The 21,674-nt window shown below is 38.8% G+C and overlaps 4 protein-coding genes across 5 annotated transcripts; 2 read left to right on the forward strand and 2 right to left on the reverse strand.

Moving 5' to 3' along the window:
• The first annotated feature begins 12 nt into the window (after positions 1-12).
• Positions 13-21,105, forward strand: LOC115758301 (ribonuclease P protein subunit p25-like protein). Its single transcript, XM_030698904.1, has 5 exons — positions 13-201; positions 19,982-20,099; positions 20,159-20,340; positions 20,400-20,516; positions 20,580-21,105. Exons 2-5 carry the CDS (start codon positions 19,992-19,994, stop codon positions 20,779-20,781), a joined length of 609 nt encoding a protein of 202 aa, XP_030554764.1. The 5' UTR covers positions 13-201; positions 19,982-19,991; the 3' UTR covers positions 20,782-21,105.
• On the reverse strand, positions 565-3,910 carry LOC115757974 (aromatic-L-amino-acid decarboxylase). Its single transcript, XM_030698496.1, has 3 exons — positions 3,587-3,910; positions 1,425-2,529; positions 565-1,349 (listed from the first exon to the last, which is right to left on the reverse strand). Exons 1-3 carry the CDS (start codon positions 3,714-3,716, stop codon positions 836-838), a joined length of 1,749 nt encoding a protein of 582 aa, XP_030554356.1. The 5' UTR covers positions 3,717-3,910; the 3' UTR covers positions 565-835.
• On the forward strand, positions 7,460-8,704 carry LOC115758061. Of its 2 annotated transcripts, XM_030698681.1 has the most exons (2): positions 7,460-8,381; positions 8,443-8,582. In XM_030698681.1, exons 1-2 carry the CDS (start codon positions 7,556-7,558, stop codon positions 8,505-8,507), a joined length of 891 nt encoding a protein of 296 aa, XP_030554541.1. In that variant the 5' UTR covers positions 7,460-7,555; the 3' UTR covers positions 8,508-8,582. The 2 variants fall into 2 exon arrangements, with proteins under 2 accessions (XP_030554541.1, XP_030554472.1); XM_030698612.1 differs by having other exon boundaries at positions 7,460-8,704.
• On the reverse strand, positions 9,940-15,154 carry LOC115757892 (tyrosine decarboxylase). The gene is made up of 7 exons (XM_030698378.1): positions 15,025-15,154; positions 14,212-14,519; positions 13,712-14,146; positions 13,425-13,639; positions 12,052-12,178; positions 10,419-10,927; positions 9,940-10,366 (listed from the first exon to the last, which is right to left on the reverse strand). Exons 1-7 carry the CDS (start codon positions 15,152-15,154, stop codon positions 10,132-10,134), a joined length of 1,959 nt encoding a protein of 652 aa, XP_030554238.1. The 3' UTR covers positions 9,940-10,131.
• Positions 21,106-21,674: the final 569 nt, after the last annotated feature.

The following is a 21,674-nucleotide window of genomic DNA, read 5'->3' on the forward strand; positions in this document are numbered from 1 at the left end:
TAGCCGGCAATCGCATAAATCGTTCAGCTCTGCCCGCACATGTGGCTGTTGTTTTATTAATTGCAAGTGTTTTGTTTCGCAGACCGCTTAATTAATTATCTATAAGTTAGTTGTGTGCTAGTGTTAAGAAAAGTGTTAAAAGCCTGAGGATTCACATTTGTTTAAGCTGCGGCGGAAAGCGGGAAGGCATTAGCATAAGCGGTAAGTCTCAATGTGTTGCTTTTATTGTACCCTTTTAGTTGTTGGCTATTTTCTACCCGGGTTAATTAGCAAAGTTCCCGCTGTTTAAGTGCACTTTATATTATTGACAATTCGTTGTTGATGTTTGTTATTCAAATTCAATCACACAAGACAAATCGCACGCAAACCAATTGATGCCCATCAATCGAGGCTGCTGTCGTGTTGTTGTCTCGCTTGCACTCAAGTACTTTCGTAAAAGCTCGAACAGCTCGGTTTAAACTTGGCTTTAACTGTAAATCGTATAACAGTTCAAAATGTAAACCGCAAAAAGCGTCGGTTTTAGTTAAATATATTTATAATACAAAAATGCGCATATCAAATGCTAAGTAAATGTTTATGTTTATAAATGAGTGGTTTTTTGTTGCCCATGAGAGCTTTAACATACGATATTAACATGTATTACGTGTGGTAATAGGAACCCAATAATAAATTAAATGAAATTCAGCAGTGCAACTTAAAAACTATATAAATATGTACTTAAATTCAATTAAGCAAATTCAAATCGTACGATTTTAGGTACAGGCCTCATTTCAGCGCGTTTCTAAACGTCAATAAAAGCAGCTAATACTATCTAAATATATGCATTTCTGTCACATCAATTGCTCGCCTCGTCCGTGTCCACATCCGAAATGTCCTTCAGCTTTGTTATATTGTTGTTTTGATTATCCTCTGCCGCCTGCTGAAAGCTTTGCTGGATCGTTTTGGGATCCACCACCAAAATAGGCGTACAGCCATCCATGAGGTGTTCGCTTTGACTCTGGAACTGTTCCCGCGATATGCTGCGGGTGAAGGAGAAACGCAAGGACTTGGTGCGCGTAAGGATCTTCTTGATGGGCGGCTTGCCGGTTACCGCCACTGGCTCTGAGCTGGTGCGTTCCGTTTCGGGTGTGGCCGGCGCGGAGCTGATCTCCAATTGCGTATCGCGCAATATTTCCTCCGCAAAGCCCTTGATCTGGCTCCAGGCATCCAGGATGTCCTTTTCCGTGGCATGCTCGTAGGTCACACAGAAACGTATCACATAGCGTCCATTGAATTTGGCCGGCGTCATGTGCATCTTGCCCGAATGATTGATCTGTGCCAGCAGCAGATGATTGGGCTCATCGCCGGTGCTGTGAGGGTTTTAAGAAAAGGATAATATTGTAGAGGAATTTCTAGATTCGGGGAGGGTTTTTTGTTGAACTTACCGCATGCGAAAGCACACCAGACCCAGGTGCACATCGTTGCGCACCTCAAAGCGTTCATCCTTGCGTACAAGCATCTCAAACTTCTTGGCCAGGACCATGTGATTGCGTATGTACTCCTGCAGTCCCTTCACGCCATATGTGCGAAAGACAAACCAGAGTTTAAGCGCGCGGAAGCGACGACTCAGTGGAATGCCATAGTGTCTGTAGTCGACGCCATTCATGTGCTCGTGCCGCAGATACAAGGGATTCACATTGAGCGCACTCTTCAGGGTCATCACGTCGCGCACCCACAAGGCGGAGGCATCGAAGTTGGTCAGCAGCAGCTTGTTGGGATTGGTATTGAAGGAGTCCGCGTACTCCAGGCCAGCGGAGAACACGCGCATCTCGGGCAGAATAAAGGAGTTGCCTGCGTAGGCGCCATCCACATGCAGCCAGATGCTGGACACCTGTCGGCACACCTTGCCAATCTCAGAGATATCATCGAAGGCACAGCCTCCGGTGGTGCCCACCGTGGCGACCACAAAGAATGGCGTCAAGCCCGCATTCACATCGTTCTGTATGGCCTGCTGCAGCAGATCCACGCGCATGCGTCCACGCTCGTCGGCATCGATGATGCGCAGCTTCACCAGCGCCATTTTGGTGGCCTTCTCCACGCTGGAGTGCGCCTCGCGGCTGGCATAGGCAATCAAATTGGGCAGAAAGACGCTGTCATGTACGGTGGTCTGACCTTTCAGTTCGCTAATGGCGCGTGCACGTGCCGTGATTAGGGACACCAGCACACATTCAGAGGCGGAACCCTGCAGTGCGCCGCCTCCGGTGCTGCCGGGCGCATCCGAAACGAATGCCTTGGGCAGACCCAATGCCTTGGCATACCAGTTCATGACAATTGTCTCCAGTTCCGCGGCAGCCGGGCAACTGGCCCAGCTGAAGCCAATGGAGCCAATGGCGCTGCTCAGCATATCGCCCAGCACAGAGGGAAAACTGTTGCCCGATGGGAAATAGGCAAAGAATTTCGGATGATTCCAGTGTACAACGCCCGGCATTATCTTTTGCTCAAAGTCCTCGAGCACATCTTTAAACGATTCGGGCGATTGGGGTGCGTCCGCTGCAATGTAAACAATTAAAGGCGGCTCGTTAGTTGGCCCTGGTACCTCGTGTCTTAAATATATAGTAGATATATCTTTTAGCGCCTATAAAGTTGCTGCTAAATCAGCGCGTACCAATATTTATATAAAATTTGTTATTTTTGGCATTGTGCGGAAGATCGAAATATCAACAGTTCAGCACACAAATCTTTATCTACTTCTACCTGAGATGTGCGTGCGTGTGTGTGTGTGTGTGTGTGTGTGTGTGTGTGTGTGTGTATTCGCATAATTAATTGATTTGTTTAGTTGAACTATAGAGAGATTGTGGTGTTCGTCAGATGTAAATATTTAGCTTAAATAACTGCGCGCAATTCGCTTGAAATTCGCTGGAAAAAAAAAAGCTGAAAATCTTATGACCCAACAGCTTGATGCCCCAAATTGAGCCCACGCCTGAACCAAAAAAAAAAAAAATAAACAAAAAAGAAAAAAACAGTTTTTTATAAAAATTGTTTTCTTTTTTGTTTTTTTTTTGGATTTCATGGTTACCATGTGGGCTTCCAGAGAGCTACAAGTCAATTCGCATTGTTTGCTGACAATTAGTCAACATGAATCCATAAGTTTCTGAAGAGCCTGTTGAGTTGAGATATTTTTTGTGGTCTGACTTATTTTCTTTTTTTTTTTTGAATATATTGTGTGAAGTGAAATACTTTTGTATTTGCCATTTTCAATTTTCCATTTGCTAATTTGTTTAGAAGCCTTTGACTAATTGTTGTTTACTTGCGCTAATTTGAAGCGATCTCTCAAGAGTTTGGCCCGTTTGACTGGCAACAATTTTTTATAAACAAATTGGTTTTGTAAATTGTTTGGGCATCTACGCAAAACCAGTAACAAACTAGCGCAAATATTTTTGAATGAATTTTCAAATTTAGGCATTTGCAAATTCCATTGAGTAATGAGTGAACATATTTATAGTTACAACAGCAATTTATGCGCGCATTATTTGTAATTTGTTTGTAAATAGATTAACTTAATAAACTGTGTTATTTATATTTTGGAATTCTACCCAGCTGCGCTTACCAGGTAATAGTTTTTTCAAATATCCCGGATCCAATGTGGGCGCTACATCGCGCTCTTCGATATTGCTGCCATATTCGCATATATAATCGATCACCTCCTTGCCGTATTTGCGAAACTCTTCGACGTTCATTTTGCTTAGTTAGTTTGTTTGTTTTTAATCAGTTGTAGGATTTTTCAACTTGTTTAGCACTTGTTTTGTGTTTTGTATTTATTAACACCCTTTTGGAATTTCTAACACTCTTCTTGTAACACAATGCCCAAAGCTAGGCAACACTTGTATGCTCTTTCTCGCTCGCACACTTTAATCCGTTTGCCTACGTAGTGCTTGCTGCAGCTTCCTTTGCGCGAATGACTCGAAGTTCGTTACTGCATTCGTTTTTATAACGAAAACCAAACATGCTCTCCTGAGCGAGCTTTGCACGCGTGCTCTCTTTTTCGTTCGCTCTCTCTTTCGCTCTGGAGCATTGGCACCTGCGCTTGTTGTTGTACATGATTGTCGTCTTCTTTCTTTTGCGGCGCTCAAATTACTTGCATTGTACTTTGCCGCCTACTTTGACGTCGTCTCCGTTGCCGGCATCATTTGGATATCTGGGAAACCCGCTTTGCCATTTTGTTCAGTCGCCTTAAGCCTCAGTTCTCTACGCGCGCGCTTTGTGTGGGCTGTCGCGGTTAGACTTGAATTCAATTAAAAAAAAACCCTGCCGGGAAACATATATGTATTTTTTGTTTGCCATAATTATATGGCTCGGATGCGAAATGAAAGGTTTTTCGTGCTGCGATTTGGAGCTGATTGAGTCTTTATTAATAGCACATTACAGTTAGCGATTTGATAACATTTTAATTGTGAAAATTATATGAATTAAAATGCATGCTACGGTGATTTCTGTTGGGTAAAATAGAAAATTATTTTGGGGTAGCCGGGAAAGTTTTGGATAGTACAGCGCATATTGTTTACCTTCGGTGATTCAGATCAATTATTGGCGTAGGTTTTTATACAAAAATTATAAAAATGCACAGGTTCCCCTAAAAAATATTACGTATACGTAATCAAATATTACGTATACTTTTCAGTAAATATATCTTAGGTAAATTTTTAATTTGAGTAATTCAACTAGCATAAAGGTTAAATATTAAATATTATATTAAAATTATGACGTATACGTAATCAAATATTACGTATACTTTTCAGTAAAAGTAACCCCAGTTAAAAATGTAAGTAATTTTATTAGAATAAAGATTAAATGTTATATAGAAATACGTTTCGAATTGTGATCTTAAGTTCATGGTCTACAAGTTTTTTATCATTAATTTGATTAAAATTCCAATCAATATTTGGTATCGAATTAAATACAATATTTTTTCTTATATCAGCTAAATAAGTATCATTTTAATATCTATACATATGATCTTTAACTGACAATTAAAGTTTAAGCCACAATCATCTATTATAATGATTGCTTAACAGAAGAAAAATTGCCATCATTAAACTCAAATCTAGCATTTCGTCGTGTATCTTTGATTTTAATTAATTTTACACAATAGCTGCCACGCCTTCCAGATCCCACCAGTTTCCAGTTTTAGCTTTACTAATTATCGTTTCTTCTTGTTCCCTCTTTTTTTTTTTTTACCAACTTAAGGGGAATTTTGTGAATTGGCGCAAGTTTCCAACTAGCATTAGAAAACGTGCAAACAATAAGCAAAAAAGCGCTTAGCTAAAACGCAAAAAGAGCTTTTTATGCGTATTTAAGTAAGGTTGCCAGATTTTGATAATACTTCAAAGTTTTTGTTCAGCTACGGGGAATCACTTTTGGCACATGGGACAAATATGGCTGCAATTAGTTCAGGAGTAGGGCTAAGCAGCAGGGCATAAATATTATGCAAAATGGGAAAAGTGCTTAAATAATTTTAAATTATTTTAATATTAATATTGCTAGATTTAAATATTTCTATTTAGTAGGAGAATTATGTGCTTTTGGCACCAGGCATAAAATTGTGCTAATAAGTTGTTCTAAATTAATATTCATTAACGAATACGGATAAGCAGCTGGGAATAAACATTATACAATATGCAAAAAAGTGTTTAACTAATTTTCACCAAGCTCTTCGGCAACGGGGAATTACTTCTAGTCCATGGGACAAATGTGCCAAATAATTGTGCAAATACGTATGTTGATCTAAACTGTTAACATTTAACGAGTACAGCTAAGCAGCTCGTATGTGTGTGTGAGTGTGTGTGTGTGAGTGTGTGTGTGTGTGTTGTGGCATGACGAATCCCTCCATGAGGCAGCTGCTGCAGCAACAGGCTGTGACGTAGCTGCCACTTCGTCTGAATCTCCGACCGAGCATATATGAAATCTAAACAAATTGCAATTTTGCAAATATCATTTTGAATGTGTGGGTGGGTGGGCGTGTGTAAATATATGAATGTATGCTTGTGAGTGCATTCATGAATGAATGAATGCGAATGCTTTGTATTCTGGCTGGTTGTGCTAATTAGCTAAGTTAGTGCCCTCGCCGCCCCTAATGCTTATACGATTTCATCCAAACCCGCCAGGTTCCATAGTTCAAGTAGGTAGCTCCCGCCTTTAGACTCCGCGTAATATGCATAATCAATCAAGCTATGGCAAGAGTCTTGCGTGCCGCTTGACGCTGATTCATTCGCGCACGCGCCTTTTGGTGGGCAAAGTGCGGGTCTCGAGAGGCATTGACAGGGCATGACTTGGCGCATTTTGTTTTTGGCCCAGCCTGACGATCTGCTTTTGTCGGCTTTATGCTCAAGCTCTTCGCCGAGTCTCGGCCCGAGACTTTCATTCACAATGCGAATGACGTCGTTTGTCTAAAAATAAGCCGCGTATTCAGTTTACGCGGTCACACTTCAAATTGCTCGAGGCCCAATACCAATACCGTCCATCCGCCTTCTATGTGGGGCCTGGCACCGTCTCTTTCGCATTTATTACCAAGTTTCGCCGCGTCTGGCTCATTAATTATTAGATATTATGTAGTTGGCACTGCCAAACACAGCAAGTTTCAAAAAAAAAAAAAAAACCTCATGGGTCATCTTTAAAAATTTTCGTTTATTTTCGTTTTATTTTATTTGTCTTTGGGTTCTAGTTTGCGGTTCAAGATTTGCTTTCGTCATTGTCAAACCGCTTGACAACCATATTATCATGTTCTTCTTTGCGTACATTTTCGAATTTCGCCAAATCACGAGTTTGGCATTTCGTTTGTTTTGTCCGTTAGATTTTTATGCTAATGTCTCACATTAAATTGCACAAAATCTGACGCTTTTTTATGGCCATTTTGTTGGCGTTGCTTTGTGAAATGATTTATTCGATTGTGTTTTGAGTTTTATCGGTGGCAGTAGCTTTAACATTTATTCGCTTGTTAATTGAAAACTTTTGCGCTAGCTGTTGTTATTATTAGAAGATTTCATGAATTTCTGAAACTTGTGGGTTAATTTAATCATCTTAAGAGTTCAGTTCCTGGGAATCGTTTAGGCAAAATGACGCGAGCTTTTTAATGGACATAAATTCAAATTTGTTCTGTGGGATAGTTTTTTTTTATTGTTTTTAAAGTGTTTGCTAAATCAAACAATTTGTGAAAAATTTTTAAATATCGATAACTTTTATTAATAGTCAAGTATCGCTAGCATATCGATATCGATAACTATGATACAAAACCGAATTACTGTTAATTGGAACCGCAACCGTCTAGAGATCATGTTTTGTTTTGTTATCGATAACATTCAATTGCAAATGTGTTATCTTGATCTGGTCTTGATCGATAAGAAATAATCGTTCACTAATAAATTTCTCAATCATATTACCTTTCTGTAACTTGTCAGGCTTTTTATGCATAAACCGATTTCTTTGTAACATTGCCCCAAAACTCATCATCAACTATGAACGAATACTATCATGTTTAAATGTGAATTCATAAAAAAGTTTATCTAAAGTCCATTAAATCGCAATGCGTGCACACTTCTGGTGTCTGTTGTTCTGTAGCTTTTTGGGAACCTATCTTGAGGCTGGTGTTAATAGAGCTTCAATGGATAAGCTGGGCTTTCATAACTACAATGAGATTGTGCGCGATTTAATCAAGAACTGGGAGTCCCCGATTATCTATCTGCGCCAATTGGGCTACCTGCCCAGCGACTATGAGGATACGTCGAAAATTAAACCCAACTTGGATGCACTGATGAGTCGCATCGAACGCGATGAACAGCACGAAGCTGTCCAAACGGAAGTTGACAAACCCAAAGAGCTGGATACCAAAAAGTTGCAAGTAAAAAAGAAGCGAGAGATCGTGCGGCGTCAGCAGAGAAAAGGCGGACGACGTCAGCGTCAGGCAGCTGACACTCAGACCACGAACTATCCCAATATGGAACAGCTGATGGCCATGTCGCAGCAGTCCAATCCGCTGGGGATTGCCGAAGCGCCAGCCACAGTGGAACACAATCAAAATCTGCAGCAAAAGCCAGTGGAACAGAATGCCCATTGGAAGATGCTGTTGCTCAGCGAGATTTTATCCCATCAGCGGCAAGCGCGGCCACATGTCGATGGAAACGAGGATGTGTTGAAGCGCCTCGTTGCAAAAACAAGTCCATACACAGCCAAGCTGCAGCAGACAGCACAGCAGCAAGTGGCAGGCGTGCTAGGCAATAATGGCAACATGCCCCAGGTGGCAGTCATGCCACAGTCATCGGGCGGACTGCTGCCAAGCGATAATACTGGCAAGAGTGCATTAGCCAATCGGATGGGCGGCACAGCCGGATCCGGAGATTCCAGCTCGATCAGTATGTATGGCACACTGCTTAAATCCATTGCTAAACCCGATATCCATTCGCCTCAATCTAGTCGCCCGGATCAGGCGCAATCTGAAATCGACACTAAGCCGGAGATTGAAGCGCCGCAATATCTAAATTGGGATATCAAGAATATGCGGCTCAAACAGATCTCGCCAATTGCCAAGGATGCGTATGTCGACAAGCTGGTCCAGATCTTTGTCAAAAAGCAGGAAACAATGGACATCTTACAGAACATACAAAAGCCGAACTTATAGGCAAAGCAAAGCAACTTCTGTTCACATTTAAATGCCATATTTATATATATGTATATAAATATATTTGTATATATATTTTTTTGCGATCTTCCCTAATTGGTATGCAGTAAATTGTGTTGAGGCATTCACCAGAACCTGACTCATATTCCATTTTTTGCCGCGAGCAGCAGAAGAACAATTGTTAATCCCATTCATACAACGTCATATCCATGGCATCATCCGAATTGCGTGTAAATTATGGTTTGTTTATAGCCAAAAATTACGGTAGTAAATCAGAAACCTAACATACACATATGCTATATGTTTACGATATTATCTTGAGCGTAATTGTGACCGGCACAATAACAGCTGCCCCGGGTTCCAAAATAACACGATGCCTCAGCGAAAGTTAAGGAAATGCTATCTCATAATAGATAATCAAAGTGAATCTTTTTTAGTTTGAATTTGACATCATCTTTGTTCTAAAATTATCAAACTGCTAATGCTTTCCATTGAAAACTATTATTAAAATACTTGGCAGTACACAGTGCGGATGTCATACGGAGGCGTAAGTTCTATTTAAGATTATCAACTAGTAGGTTTACCAAGGATAATGTCCTTGAAACTATCACAGATATAATATGCCTCAATTTGCCCAGATTGTAAAGGTACAAAAGGTATATATAACAAGCGGATACTGTGAAAAATCTTGCCATGGCCGAATCCTAGAGGTTTAATTCATATCATTAAACAGCGAGAAGGTAGGGATATCTATGGCACACCGAAGATTTAAAACCCTTATAGGCGTTTGCTTTACGGCTTTGCAGATATGCGATAATACCGAAGCTCGTCAATGCTGAGGTTGGTGAGAATACAGAATATTTTGTCATAAAAACACTAATTTTTCTTAAGATTCTTTCTCTAAGGCTATATAATATTGTATAGTATAGATATGTATTTGTAGTATATAGCCAACGTAAGCAGCATAGTTTCACTTGTAAATTCCAAGATTTCTTGATAAACATAAACTGATCTTTCCAATGGCAGCTATATGATAAGGCAGTCTGATGTTGATAAGATATATCAACTGTCCAGATTATACATACATTAAAGGGTTGGAGATATCTCCTGCTACGATTGAAAAAGTGAAAAGCGAAAGACCATATTACAGCAATTAATTTATTTATATATTTTAATAATTTATTTAATCAGCAAAAATAACATTAAACGGTGCATAATATGCTATTATTATTATAATAAGTACTTCATAAATAGAGCTATTGAGAGCAGCAACAAAATTTGGGGTTGACCGAGATATTAATTTAATTAACTATATATTAATATTTACCATATATATGTTGTACTGGTTATTTATAAGGAGTGATCGGTATTGTAAATTGGTCTAGGATTCAACTAGGCGCCGCAGTTACTCATGAAGCGCGCTTTGAATAGTTTGTCATAGTTTTCTTCTTTTTTTTTTTGCATTTTGTTTTTATATAAACGCTTCAGTTATGATTCTCCCGGGCGGAGGAGGAGGCCTTCCGCAGCGCCAGAGGCGACTTTCGCGGCGATTGCAGCTGCTGTGGTTGTTGCAGCAGCAATTGTTGATGTTGTTGTTGTTGCTGCTGCTGCTGTTGCGCATTCACAAAGCCCGTCTCGTTCTCTGGCGAGGGCGAAGAGCCGGCGCCGGAATTGCGACGCGATGAAGACGGCCGCACATTGGTGTCCAAATGTCGAAAACTGCGTGGAAAATGCCCGTCAAGCAATTAACAGTATTTGGAGTGAAACTCACCGCAAAGAGCAATTGCTGCCCTTTTCCTCATTGTTGCTATTGAAGAGAAAGGCCAGCGGCCAGGATATCCACGAATTGTGATCCACAGAGCTTTGGGTGCGTATTATGGGCGCACTGCCGCGACTCACCACCGGCGAGGGCAGCTCCATGGAGAGCTTGGGTGTGCCCGCCTTGTTGATAGCCGGATTATAGATCTTCGGATCACTGACCATGCGCACGAAGAACGAACGCTTCTGGGCGAGCGTGTCCAGTTTCTTGCGATTGATTATCTCGCTTATTTCATCGTGCTGCTCCTTCTCCAGCAGCTCGTTGGCCACATCGACAATGATATCCCAGGCATAGTCAATGTCCTCCGCAGTGGCATTCTGTGCCACCGCACAGAATCGTATTATATAACGATCATTGACGCTCGCCGGGACCATGTGTAGTTTCCCCGACTCATTGATGGTGCTCAGCAGTTTCTCGTTCAGCTTGTCGCTGCCCTTGAGGCGAAAGCAAACCAGTCCCAGCTGCAATTCGACAATAAATTAAATCATTTTCAATAGACATAATCGCTATTGTTGCGACGAAACAAAAGAGTTTGGCTGCAAATGACATTGCGTATACGCAATGTGGCCAACTTATTACGTGATGTGGTGTGCTTTGGTCATGAAAAAAAAAAAACGGCCAATTGAATTTAGTGGCTAAGAAACGGGCCCCAAGCAGCTGTCAATTGGTGCGTCATGTATTACTTAAAATACCCTGTACTCTGTATAAATGGTCTAATAGGGGGGTATGCCAGACGTATGCCAGACGTATTCTCTACTTCCCTAAAGTGGACATGTTCTTGTTAGCTTGGCCGTGTCTGTAGTCGCAGCTGCTTCTTACGTCTAATATGTTTTACTATCGTGAATTTATCTCCCAGATGACACTTTGTATTATATTCCCGGCTTTTCCGTTTTCTTCTTCTTCTTGCATCGGACGTCCGGCTCTCTTCTTTTCCAAGCAAAACTCTTTCTTTTCCACGAATTTCATTTGCAATTGGTTAAGCCCGAAACTATTTTCCAACATCTCGCTTTTAGCGCTCTCCCTTTTGTACATTTTAGTGCAGGGTATGGGCTGACCAAGCACTGCCGCCGAAATCATGCACACTTCTTATTTTTCTTAGCCCGTTTGGCCTGCCTTTAAACAAATTTTGTATGCCAATTATGCCAAAATACTTCAGTTTCGATCGGAATTTGGCATTTGACGTGCAATTCCGCACGTTCGTCTTTGCTGCTGGTGTGAAATAGTCAAATTTGGAAATAGTTTACGAGCTCGCTCTCCCGTGTAGCGAAGACAAATTTCATAATTTGATTTTTAGTTAAGTTCAAGTGAATGTTATTTGCGTCAGTCTTGCGCTGGCAAAACAGCCAAACTATTTTCTACCAAGAAAACAACAATTTTGATAAATGTTTAACATGCACAACAATAGTTCACACACACACACACGCCCGCACACCCACACATTTGGCTTATAAAAATCAAATATAAAACTTGTTGTATAAACAAAAAGTGCTTTGAACTCGTCTAATGATTAATTGCTGTAATGGGCGCAGTCCAAAAACCAAAATCCAAATGGACAAATGCCACATTTATAATATATGTAACTCACCTTGACTTGATTACAGATCTCGAAACGTTTATCTTTGAGCACCAGCTCCTCAAAGCGTTTGGCCAATTTGATATGGTGTCGTATATAATGCTGTAGTCCGGATATTCCATACGAGCGCAGCACAAACCTGTTCGCATTAAGATATAAAATCAAAATGTGTTTATCATTGAAAAGAAATGGAAAGAGGAAAGAAATGGCAGCTTTACTCTCTGATAGCTCTTATATAGAAGTTCATTTTTTATAGGATTTTTGAGCGTTAATTATTATTCCCTTTTTTTGGTATTAATACAATGCCGCAAGCTTCATTTGAAATTGTAAAAGTATTAAATATATATATATATATATATATATAAGTATTCATGCAATACAGCAAGCTTTATTTATAATTTTAAATAAAATATCTATAAATATATCTTTCTTTGGTATCAACACAATACCGCAAGCCCTTTTTAACATTTGAAATGATTCCATATTTCTTTGGCATTAATACAATACCGTACATAAATATAAAGCCTAGGTTCTAGTTTGTTTGGCTGACACTAAGGGCATCGATCAGCTAGATCTGTTGGATAGGTGCTTTTAAGTCTTCTTCTTCTTCGTCTGCTTAGCAGGTTCCTTGCCAGGATGATTATGAAGCTTAGAAAAGTAGCTCGCTGCTTGTCTGTTAACCACGTCGTCTATCATTGGTACCTAAAGGTCTATTGCAATGTCTCGTGCGAATTTATCATTCGGGTTCAGAAATTTTTTGCAAATTCTTAGATATGGAAACCTTATGGATTACCTTATAGATTAAAAGATAAGATAAGATAAATAAGTATAATAATCGAATACATCAGTTATGCATCAGAATGTACCCGAAGTTATATGTCTGCAAGGGCATTTAATCTTCGGCATCCTGAGAATATTTTTAGTTCCGATTAATAATTGATTATGAAGAACATAATAGAAGACATCTACTTTAGCTCAAGCATATTCATTTAAATGGCAAGTTATTTACAGGTATTTTTATTATACAATAGCTCGTGTATTAGTGAAGCGTTTCTTGCGAAATCTTCAAAATAGTCACAAAATAAACTGATCATGGTGTGTACCAAAAATCCAGATCCCAACTTGAGTTGGGCATAGTTAATTTATGCCTCTTCGAGCATATGGTTGTCAAATATATTTTGTTTTTACAACTAAATCGCAAGCAAATATTAAAGGCACAGGTGCTTGAAGTCAAGTGTACTCATGGCTAAGCAACAAGTTTGGCACTCGAAAAACCAAAAAATTAATAAAAATATTTGACAATAGTCAACAAAGTCATTCAGGCCTGACACCCAAGGGTCGGCTCTTAGATGGTCTTTGGCTCTTTTTGGACGGGCGCTACATACCACAGTTTCAATGAACGAAAGCGACGGCTGAGTGGAACTCCCCAATGACGATAGTCGATGGCCGCATCCGAGTAGCCGTGCTTGAGATACAGCGGATCGACGACCAGAGCTGATGTCAGACGGATGCGATCGCGCACCCAGAGTGTTGAGCAGTCGAAATTGGTCAGTAGCCATTTGTTGGGATTCGTGTTGAATGAGTCAGCATATTCGATGCCCTGTTTATTAGCATACCGAGAGCTGTAGAGATGTGTATAGGTAGACGGATATCTGGTTATATATATATATACCTTGAGAAGGGGCTTCAGCTCGGGACAGATGAAACTATTGCCCGCATAGGCGGCATCGACATGCATCCAGACGCAGGGAAACTTTTTCAGTTCGTTTCCAATTTCGGGCAGATTATCGAATGCACAGGAGCCGGTGGTGCCCAGTGTGGTGGACACAAAGAATGGCACCAGACCCTGCAGCTCATCCTCCTCCATGGCCTCGCCAATGGTCTGGCCACGCAGGCTGGCGTTCTCATCGGGCTCCAGAATGCGCAACTTCACAAAGCATATCATGGCCGCCTTCTCCACACAGCTGTGCGCCTCCTTGGAGCAGTAGGCCATCAGCTTGGACAGTAAATGACCCTCCTCCACGAACGGATGCTGCGCCTTGAGACGCTTTAGTGCCTGTGCACGCGCTGCCAGCATCGTGACCAGCACACACTCCGACGCGGATGTCTATGCCGCCGGATCAATGTCAAGCTATAAGTTTTGGCCACCAGGCTCATGCAACATGTGTTTACCTGTATGACGCCGCCGCCAGTGCTGCCCTCCTTGAGTGCCAGAAAGTGATCCGGCAGACCAATGGCCTTGCCCAGCCAATCGAGCACTATGGTCTCCAGTTCGGTGCAGGCGGGACTGGCCGCCCACGAGAAGCCAATGCAGCCGATGCCGTCGCCCAGCATATCGCCCAGTATCGAGGGAAACGAATTGCCCGCCGGAAAGTACGCATGGAATCTCGGATGCTGCCAGTGCGTTACGCCTGGCATTATTTTATCCTCCACATCGTTCATAATTTGATCCCAATCCTCTGGCTCATGCGGTGCTTCAGCTGTTTAACAAATGTGGAATTCGTTACGATACGCAATTTAAGACAGAAATGAAATAAGAAGAGTTTGCAGAGAATTCCATGTTGTTTAAGGGAATCAAAAAGTCAATTCTACATATTTTATAATTAAGAAGGGTTTATAGGACCAAAAATAATATTGGTTTTTTTACAGCTACCTTTTCGAAATATTCAGAGTTTAATGACTTTAGAGAACTTCGAGTTCTTCTATATTCTCGCAAACTTTATTAATTCAAAAAGCATTGTCGGAGTCAAAAATAAAAAAATATATTAATAAATAATGCATTAACAATTGAAATAACAAAACCAAAATTTAAAGTTATTTAAAGAAAATGTTCTCCTTAATAGTTCAATCTACTTGGAAAAATGCTTATTTTCTTCTCTTAACACATTTCTATAAGAAAATGTATAAGAAATGCATTTAAATATACTTATATAAAACATTTGCTGGCACGAGTTATCAATTGTAAAACTATTTACTGCCACTTACATGGTAACAGATGCCTCAGATATCCGGGCTCCACGCTGGGCGTAACGCGCCGTTCGCCCAAGGTTTCCAGATAATTGCAAATGTATTCGACCATTTCCATGCCACGTTTTCGAAATTCGGTGCTATCCATATTTTTGTATTATTCGCTCTTTATTTTTGCGATATATATATATATATATATTTATTTCTGCAGTTTCTTGAGCAAATCAACTTGTGAGCGTATTGGAAAAAATTATAGTAAAAATTGTAGCTTATAAAAATATATTTTCTAAATGCTAAATAATATTTTTAAATTTATGGCAATTAGGTTATTTTGAACACTTGTAAAGATTTTTATAAATTATTGAAAAGCAAACATACTTTTTAATATTTATTTTTAAAAAATTAGCCTATGGTCCTGTTTAAATATTGTCATTATTTTAATTTTTTGATAGTTTTTATATAGTGAAAAATGATGATGATTAAAGATTTTTGGCAGACAGATTTATATTAAATTATTTATCAGTTTATAGACGGATCTATATCAAATTATTTTTCGTTAAATATAAAAGCAATTAATTATTTATGTTTTTATTTTCAATGTTGCTGTTGGCGAACTTTCCAATTTTTAATTCAATAAGCTGGCTCGAGGTCCGGGCAAAAATGTATTAATATTTAATTTTTTAAAATAATTAATAACATTTTAATAAATTAAACCTCAGACCTCGAGCGTATTCATTTGAAATATATTTGAAGCAATATGTACAAGGTTTATCTGTGGACATGGATTATTTTTTTTTATATTCAAAAATTGATAAAAATAATTTTAATAATATTTGTTTTTAAAGATCTCAGAGTTCATGCACACAAATTAACGCGTTGTTAATTTTTTCAATGACGCACTTAGTGTAAATATTTTACAACATTTTTTTTACACACAATTTATTTGGTATTTAGTTAATTTAGTTGCTTTTAGTTTGTTTATATGGCGCTGCCACAGCCACGCCCACTGTTTTTATACCTGTTGATTTCAGTTAAGAACTATTTTTTCTATTTACAATGTTGTGGCATTAACAAATTGCAGAGCTTTAAATTGTATTTTGTTTATAATTAAAATTGGCTTTAAAACAGCAGGCAGCAGCTTTATAAAGCGTTATGCGAAATGCTTGTGCACTAATTCAACAATTGTCGATTGTTGCCACTTTGTTAGTTTATTATGCGGCACTAAAATCTGTGGCAATAATGCCTGTTGCCACTGCCACTGCCACTGCAACTGCCACTTACTGCTTGCCAAGTCGTTATGGCCGCGACTGTCAACCGTTGGCCACGGCTTGCAAACCTCAAATGATCCTGGCTCTGCGGTTTGGCCAGGAGCTAAGCTCGGTCGCTGCGCCTGTTGGCATGTCTAATGAATGCATACTTTGGCAGTCCAAGGGGGCCGGCAAGTGGGCGCTGGCGTAAGACTCAGCTAGGGGTTGGTGGGCGTGTAGGTTTGCAGCTATTGAGGGTTGGCTTGCAAATAAATGAAATATTTGCCACGCACAGTGGTTGCTGGCTAAGAAAAAAGTGCCAATAAACTTACGTTTATAAATTAATAAAGAAAAATAAAATAACAATTTTTATATATACTCATGTTAAATGTTATTTTTATGTGTTTTTTTAAATATATAAAAATAAAGATTATTGTACTTATAAATGTAGTTTTTTATGGTAAAATTAATTTATGATTTAATAGTAAGAATATATTATTACAAAAATATGCATTCATAATATTATTATTATTGTTATTAATCATTTTTTTATTATTATTATAATTTTTATGATTATTATTATTATTATTATGTTCATTTTGCTAACCAAAATATTTGAAAATTCTAATATTTACATTTATTAAATGCCCCTTAAATTTTCATCGTCCTTAATAATATTATTAAATAAAACAGAGATCATAATGGCGCACGTTATCCATCTCATTCACAGCTAGCCCTTGTATTGTACGTGTATTTGTGTCTATGTGTGCGTGTGTGTGTTGATAAGTATGTTAGTGTGCGTGAAAATATGCAGCGCAGCGAAACGTTTTAGAGTTCTCGAGTTAAAATTACGTATACGCAATGTTGAATGCTCGGCGCATCTTAAATCTAATTTAAAGCCTTCTCAAGTAATATACGCAAGTTAACTTAATTTATATAATGTTAATTCAAAGTACGCGTTTATTTTATTCTAAACAGACAAGTTCAACACAAGTGAGGGTAACCACACACACACACACACAAACACGCACACATACATAGATTCTGATCCCCCATCAATTGCAAGCAGCATGTCCTTTTTCTTTGTGGCACACTCGTTTTATTAATAACTTCCGCACAAAATAGAATAACACTGGACAACCAATTTATGTCTATGTTTTATTTCAATATAAACATTCTTTTTTAATACAAGTAATTTAATGTCATATTTGTATGGGACTTATGCAAATTATATATTTTAATTCTTCGAGCTATTTTGTTAATACTTTAAAATTGAATTAAGCTTGAGCATTTTTGTTTAGCTATCAGAATTGTTCAGTCAACACTTAATTATGTACAGTAATATTACTTACCTTAAGTAATTGTGCGAAAAAGTGAAATTACTTATATGTTCATGTATAGAGATAATTATAATTATGTTGCGACAATTGTAATTGCTTGAGTAATTATGCCTAAAGGAATACAGATAATTATAATTAAGAAGTGTAAAAAAAAGAAGAAATCTACTGAAAGAAGTGGCTTTAAGACTGTTTTATTATTTCTAATAATTAAAATCCATTATTGATTTTTGTTTTTTACTTATTTATTATTTATTATATTAATTTTATTTTTTTAATATGGTTCTTCATCAGAAATTATTATTGTCTTCTAACTACTTGAGTTATAGATTTGGCTTTATAGTCTTATTATATTATATTATTAGCCTGATTACTTATTATTATTGTTTATTAATATTAATGATAATCATTAATTAATTTATTATGAATAGTTACAGCTACTTGATTTTTACATTTTGTTTTTATTATCATTATTATTATCATCGATTACTGTTGTTATGATTATTCATATTTATTATTTTAATTAATATTATTATTATCATTATTATTATAATTATTGATGAATGCCTTCGAGCTACTTGATTTTTAGAGTTTAAAACATATGAATTGCCTGTTGTGTTGTGTTGTTAGACAATAAACGTACTTGATAAGAATGGCTACGATGCCGCAGTTGATAATGATGTTGCCTGTTTAGGATGATGATGATGATGATGACGATAACGATGACGTTCTCAATGAGACAGTCAGAGCAGTGCCTGTCAGTTGGTATTTCGCAGGCATTCCTCGTAACATTCCAAAACGACCTCCACGAGTTCCCATACTCTTTTATTTATATATATATATATCTATTTTTTTCAATTTCTGCTGCATTGAATCTTAGAATTGTCTGCGTTTTCATCTCTCTGTAGGACATACGTTAATTGTCTGTATGTGTGTGTGTGTGTGGTGTGCGTGTGTGGGTGTTTGACTGGGTCATGAGATGCCACCCACAGCCTCAGTTTTGTGAAAAGTTCATTAATAAACTTTCGTTGCTGCTGTCGAATTCAGAGCTCTCTGCAGTCACGCCCCCCATGCCTCGTGCCACAAATAAATGGTGTTTAGCTTCAACAAGTGGCATGCTACGTTACGGGGTGAGTGCGGGTGTAAATTGTGTGAGAGTGTGTGTGCGCTTGTATCTTGGTTGCGCGTGCTCTCGTTCTGCTCCTGTTGGTTGTCATCCTTGTTGTCTAGAGCCCCGACACCAACAGAATTTTATTTAATGGGAAATTTCTGCTGCAGCCGCGCGCATTTAATTGCTGTAGAAATGCTTTTTTATTGACTTTTACTTGAAATCCACTTCATGCGCAATTCCCAATGGCGCTGTAACGGCCAGGTTGATATGGTTTGAGTTAGGAGTTGGCCTAGTTGGCTCAAGAAAATACACTTGATGCAGGCCAATTTACAGAGCATTAACAAAAAAATATAGCATTTAATACCAATAATTAAAATATAAGTTTATAGATTCGAAATCTTTTAAACGTATTTAGATAAGAGATTTTATACAGCCTAGATACAATTTTTGACATATTAATTCCAATTTTCGCTGAGCCATTTTCGTCTGTTAAATAACGATAAGATAAGCTTTTGTTTCTTTTCTAATCTTTTGTTTGATAAGTCCCGTCTATATGCTTCTCAGTGGGCCCATTTTGATTGATTTTAACTTCAGATACTTTTTAGAATGATATTGGAACCAACAAAGTGACTTTTTTTGACATTTAATACCCATATCTTTATGTTTTGATAGATTCTCGTAAAGATAAGACTAACATTCGCACTTAATTCTTTCTAATTAAGATTACATATACTTCAGGCTGGATAATAAAAATGAGATCCAGACAAAAGACCCCTAGAAAAAAAAAAACTCTTGAGATTAAGACAACTTTCATTGCCTTTTGAGAACGGATTGTGGCGCTTTACAAATATGCATTGTATTTAAATAATAAAGGGATGTCTTTATATAAAGATATATTTTAAGATGTATTGCATATGAATATAAATATAGATTCTTGCCATCTAGTGTAGGGCTTGCTCAATTCGACATAGCCGCAGCTTTTGCCTAGTTCTTCGGTTTGTGTGGGTTTTCTTAGCGCCTGATTTTGTTGGCCCATGGGCACAGGGGCCGCTCTCGTCTCATAAAGCAATTATTCAATTTGCACCGACTGTGGTGACAATAACTGCGCAAGACAGTTTATGAGTGGATGGATGGGCTCTCCGGGCAGCCTTTGAGTGTACACAGCATGGAAAGCTTTTGCTATTATCCCGTTCTGGTTCAAGGTTGTCACCGGGGGGCGCACAAAAATTCGTACACTAATCAAGTTGCATAGTTAATGGTTTTTATTTGAATGCCTACAGGTTCGCAAAAATGATGCACTATCGCAAGGCGGAGAATGTGGAGCAGGAGCTGAGCAAAAATGATTTACCTTTCCAGAATTGCATGCCAAAGACGCACAAGGACTTCCTATGGATGCATGTAAGTGGCAGATATTTCACTGCTCAGCCCAATTCATCATTTTCAACTCCAATCAATAGGTCAAGGGCGGCACCAAGCTGAGCAATGTCATTGGCTATGCACAGTCGGCGCTGGACAAAGGCGAATACCGCAGTCTGGTCTGGAGTGGCTCCGGTGGCGGCGTTGTCAAGACCATATCCTGCGCTGAGGTGCTCAAGCGCAGTCATCCGCTTTACCAGTTGACGCGCATGGGCTATACGAGGTAAGTTTTTGGCAAACAAAAGTGTCGCTGCGTGTCTAGTATTGAGTCTTTGCTTGCAGCGTGGAGGAGCACTGGAAGCCACAAATGGATGGCCTCGAGGAGATCATTGTCAACCGCCAAATACCCACACTGCACATACTCATGAGCCTGGACGAGCTGCCAGATGGCATAGAGGGGTGCGTGCCTGCTAAGACAGCATATTATCCAAATTTCTTATATACCTTATTATTTCTTTTCAGGGTACAAAACCCGAATACAACCAGCGATTTCTGGCAGCACGATGAGCCACCTGCCAGCAGACCAGCGGCTGCAGCTGGACGCACAAATAAACGCCAACCATTTGGACGCAACAGACCCCGCCAACCACAACAACAACCGCGACACGGTCAGGATAGTCAAAACACATCCGTCCCGGAGACTGCGGCCAGCGAGCATACTTAATTTAAGTTTACTTATCTAAACATTTTTAGAGTTGTTATGGTAATTATGTAAAAAACTGTTCGACTGGTGGCGAGTTTAAGATACGCTGCACAGCTGATTCCTAAAATATCGAAATTTGTAAGAATAAGATTTTATATATATATATTTAATCTGATTGTCCTAACTGGTTGATCCAAACCACACAAAAATTTTGAAAATTTGACCCTCAATTGAGGAAATTCGTAAGAAATCATTTTGATTGTGTACTATATTAAATCGTTTTAAACGAGATTCACTGATGCGAAAAGTCTAGCCCAGACATGGTGGAATATACGTTGCATAAATATATTTAAGAAAAAAAAAACAAAAAAAAAAATACATGTATATACTGTTTTAAATAAAACAGCCAAAATTCTTTTGATTGTATATTCTGTATACCGAGATATGGCTATTAATAGAATGTCCTTTTTACTAAAATAGGTTTATCTCGGAAACCACAATAATGATCTGTATGTCCTTCGGTCAGTTGATGACCAAAATCCCTGAGAGTTATTCGTCTCAGGTCTCGTCAGGATACGTAAGAATATGGGTGGATTGTAGGCAATTTGTTGCTGCAAATTGTATCCTTAAAGCTTTGCTGTTAGAAGGACTTACGGCCTTCTTGTAGTTGATTCTTGATTGGTCGGTTGAGGACTATCAGCTGGCCAAAAAATATTCCGATAGTCCTTGAAATGGCCAAGTTATGGCCCGATTTGATATTCGCATCCTTTATAGAAAAATGGCCACAACACGGCCATATCCTTGCAGATTTTCGAAGGACTTGGTGTGTTAGGATCGTTAGGACGAGCCGCAATGATCTGCATCAAAAAATTGTGGGGTCATCTAGGAATCATGAACTTGGCAAAATTTGTCGC

The sequence above is a fragment of the Drosophila novamexicana genome, unplaced genomic scaffold (genome assembly GCF_003285875.2).
Source record: "Drosophila novamexicana strain 15010-1031.04,08,12 unplaced genomic scaffold, DnovRS2.1 tig00000008-arrow-pilon, whole genome shotgun sequence".
Lineage (NCBI taxonomy): Eukaryota > Metazoa > Arthropoda > Insecta > Diptera > Drosophilidae > Drosophila > Drosophila novamexicana.

Coding starts and splice junctions, on each gene's coding strand:
- LOC115758061 (XM_030698612.1), top strand. CDS start 7,556: ATGCGTGCACACTTCTGGTGTCTGTTGTTCTGTAGCTTTTTGGGAACC.
- LOC115758301 (XM_030698904.1), top strand. CDS start 19,992: ATGATGCACTATCGCAAGGCGGAGAATGTGGAGCAGGAGCTGAGCAAA. Junction 20,341..20,399: donor ACGCGCATGGGCTATACGAG/GTAAGTTTTTGG, acceptor CTTTGCTTGCAG/CGTGGAGGAGCACTGGAAGC. Junction 20,517..20,579: donor CTGCCAGATGGCATAGAGGG/GTGCGTGCCTGC, acceptor ATTTCTTTTCAG/GGTACAAAACCCGAATACAA.
- LOC115757892 (XM_030698378.1), bottom strand. CDS start 15,154: ATGGATAGCACCGAATTTCGAAAACGTGGCATGGAAATGGTCGAATAC. Junction 12,179..13,424: donor TTTCGTTCATTGAAACTGTG/GTATGTAGCGCC, acceptor TAATGCGAACAG/GTTTGTGCTGCGCTCGTATG. Junction 10,928..12,051: donor AGATCTGTAATCAAGTCAAG/GTGAGTTACATA, acceptor GTCGAATTGCAG/CTGGGACTGGTTTGCTTTCG.
- LOC115757974 (XM_030698496.1), bottom strand. CDS start 3,716: ATGAACGTCGAAGAGTTTCGCAAATACGGCAAGGAGGTGATCGATTAT. Junction 2,530..3,586: donor TTTGAAAAAACTATTACCTG/GTAAGCGCAGCT, acceptor TTTACATTGCAG/CGGACGCACCCCAATCGCCC. Junction 1,350..1,424: donor CTGGTGTGCTTTCGCATGCG/GTAAGTTCAACA, acceptor AAACCCTCACAG/CACCGGCGATGAGCCCAATC.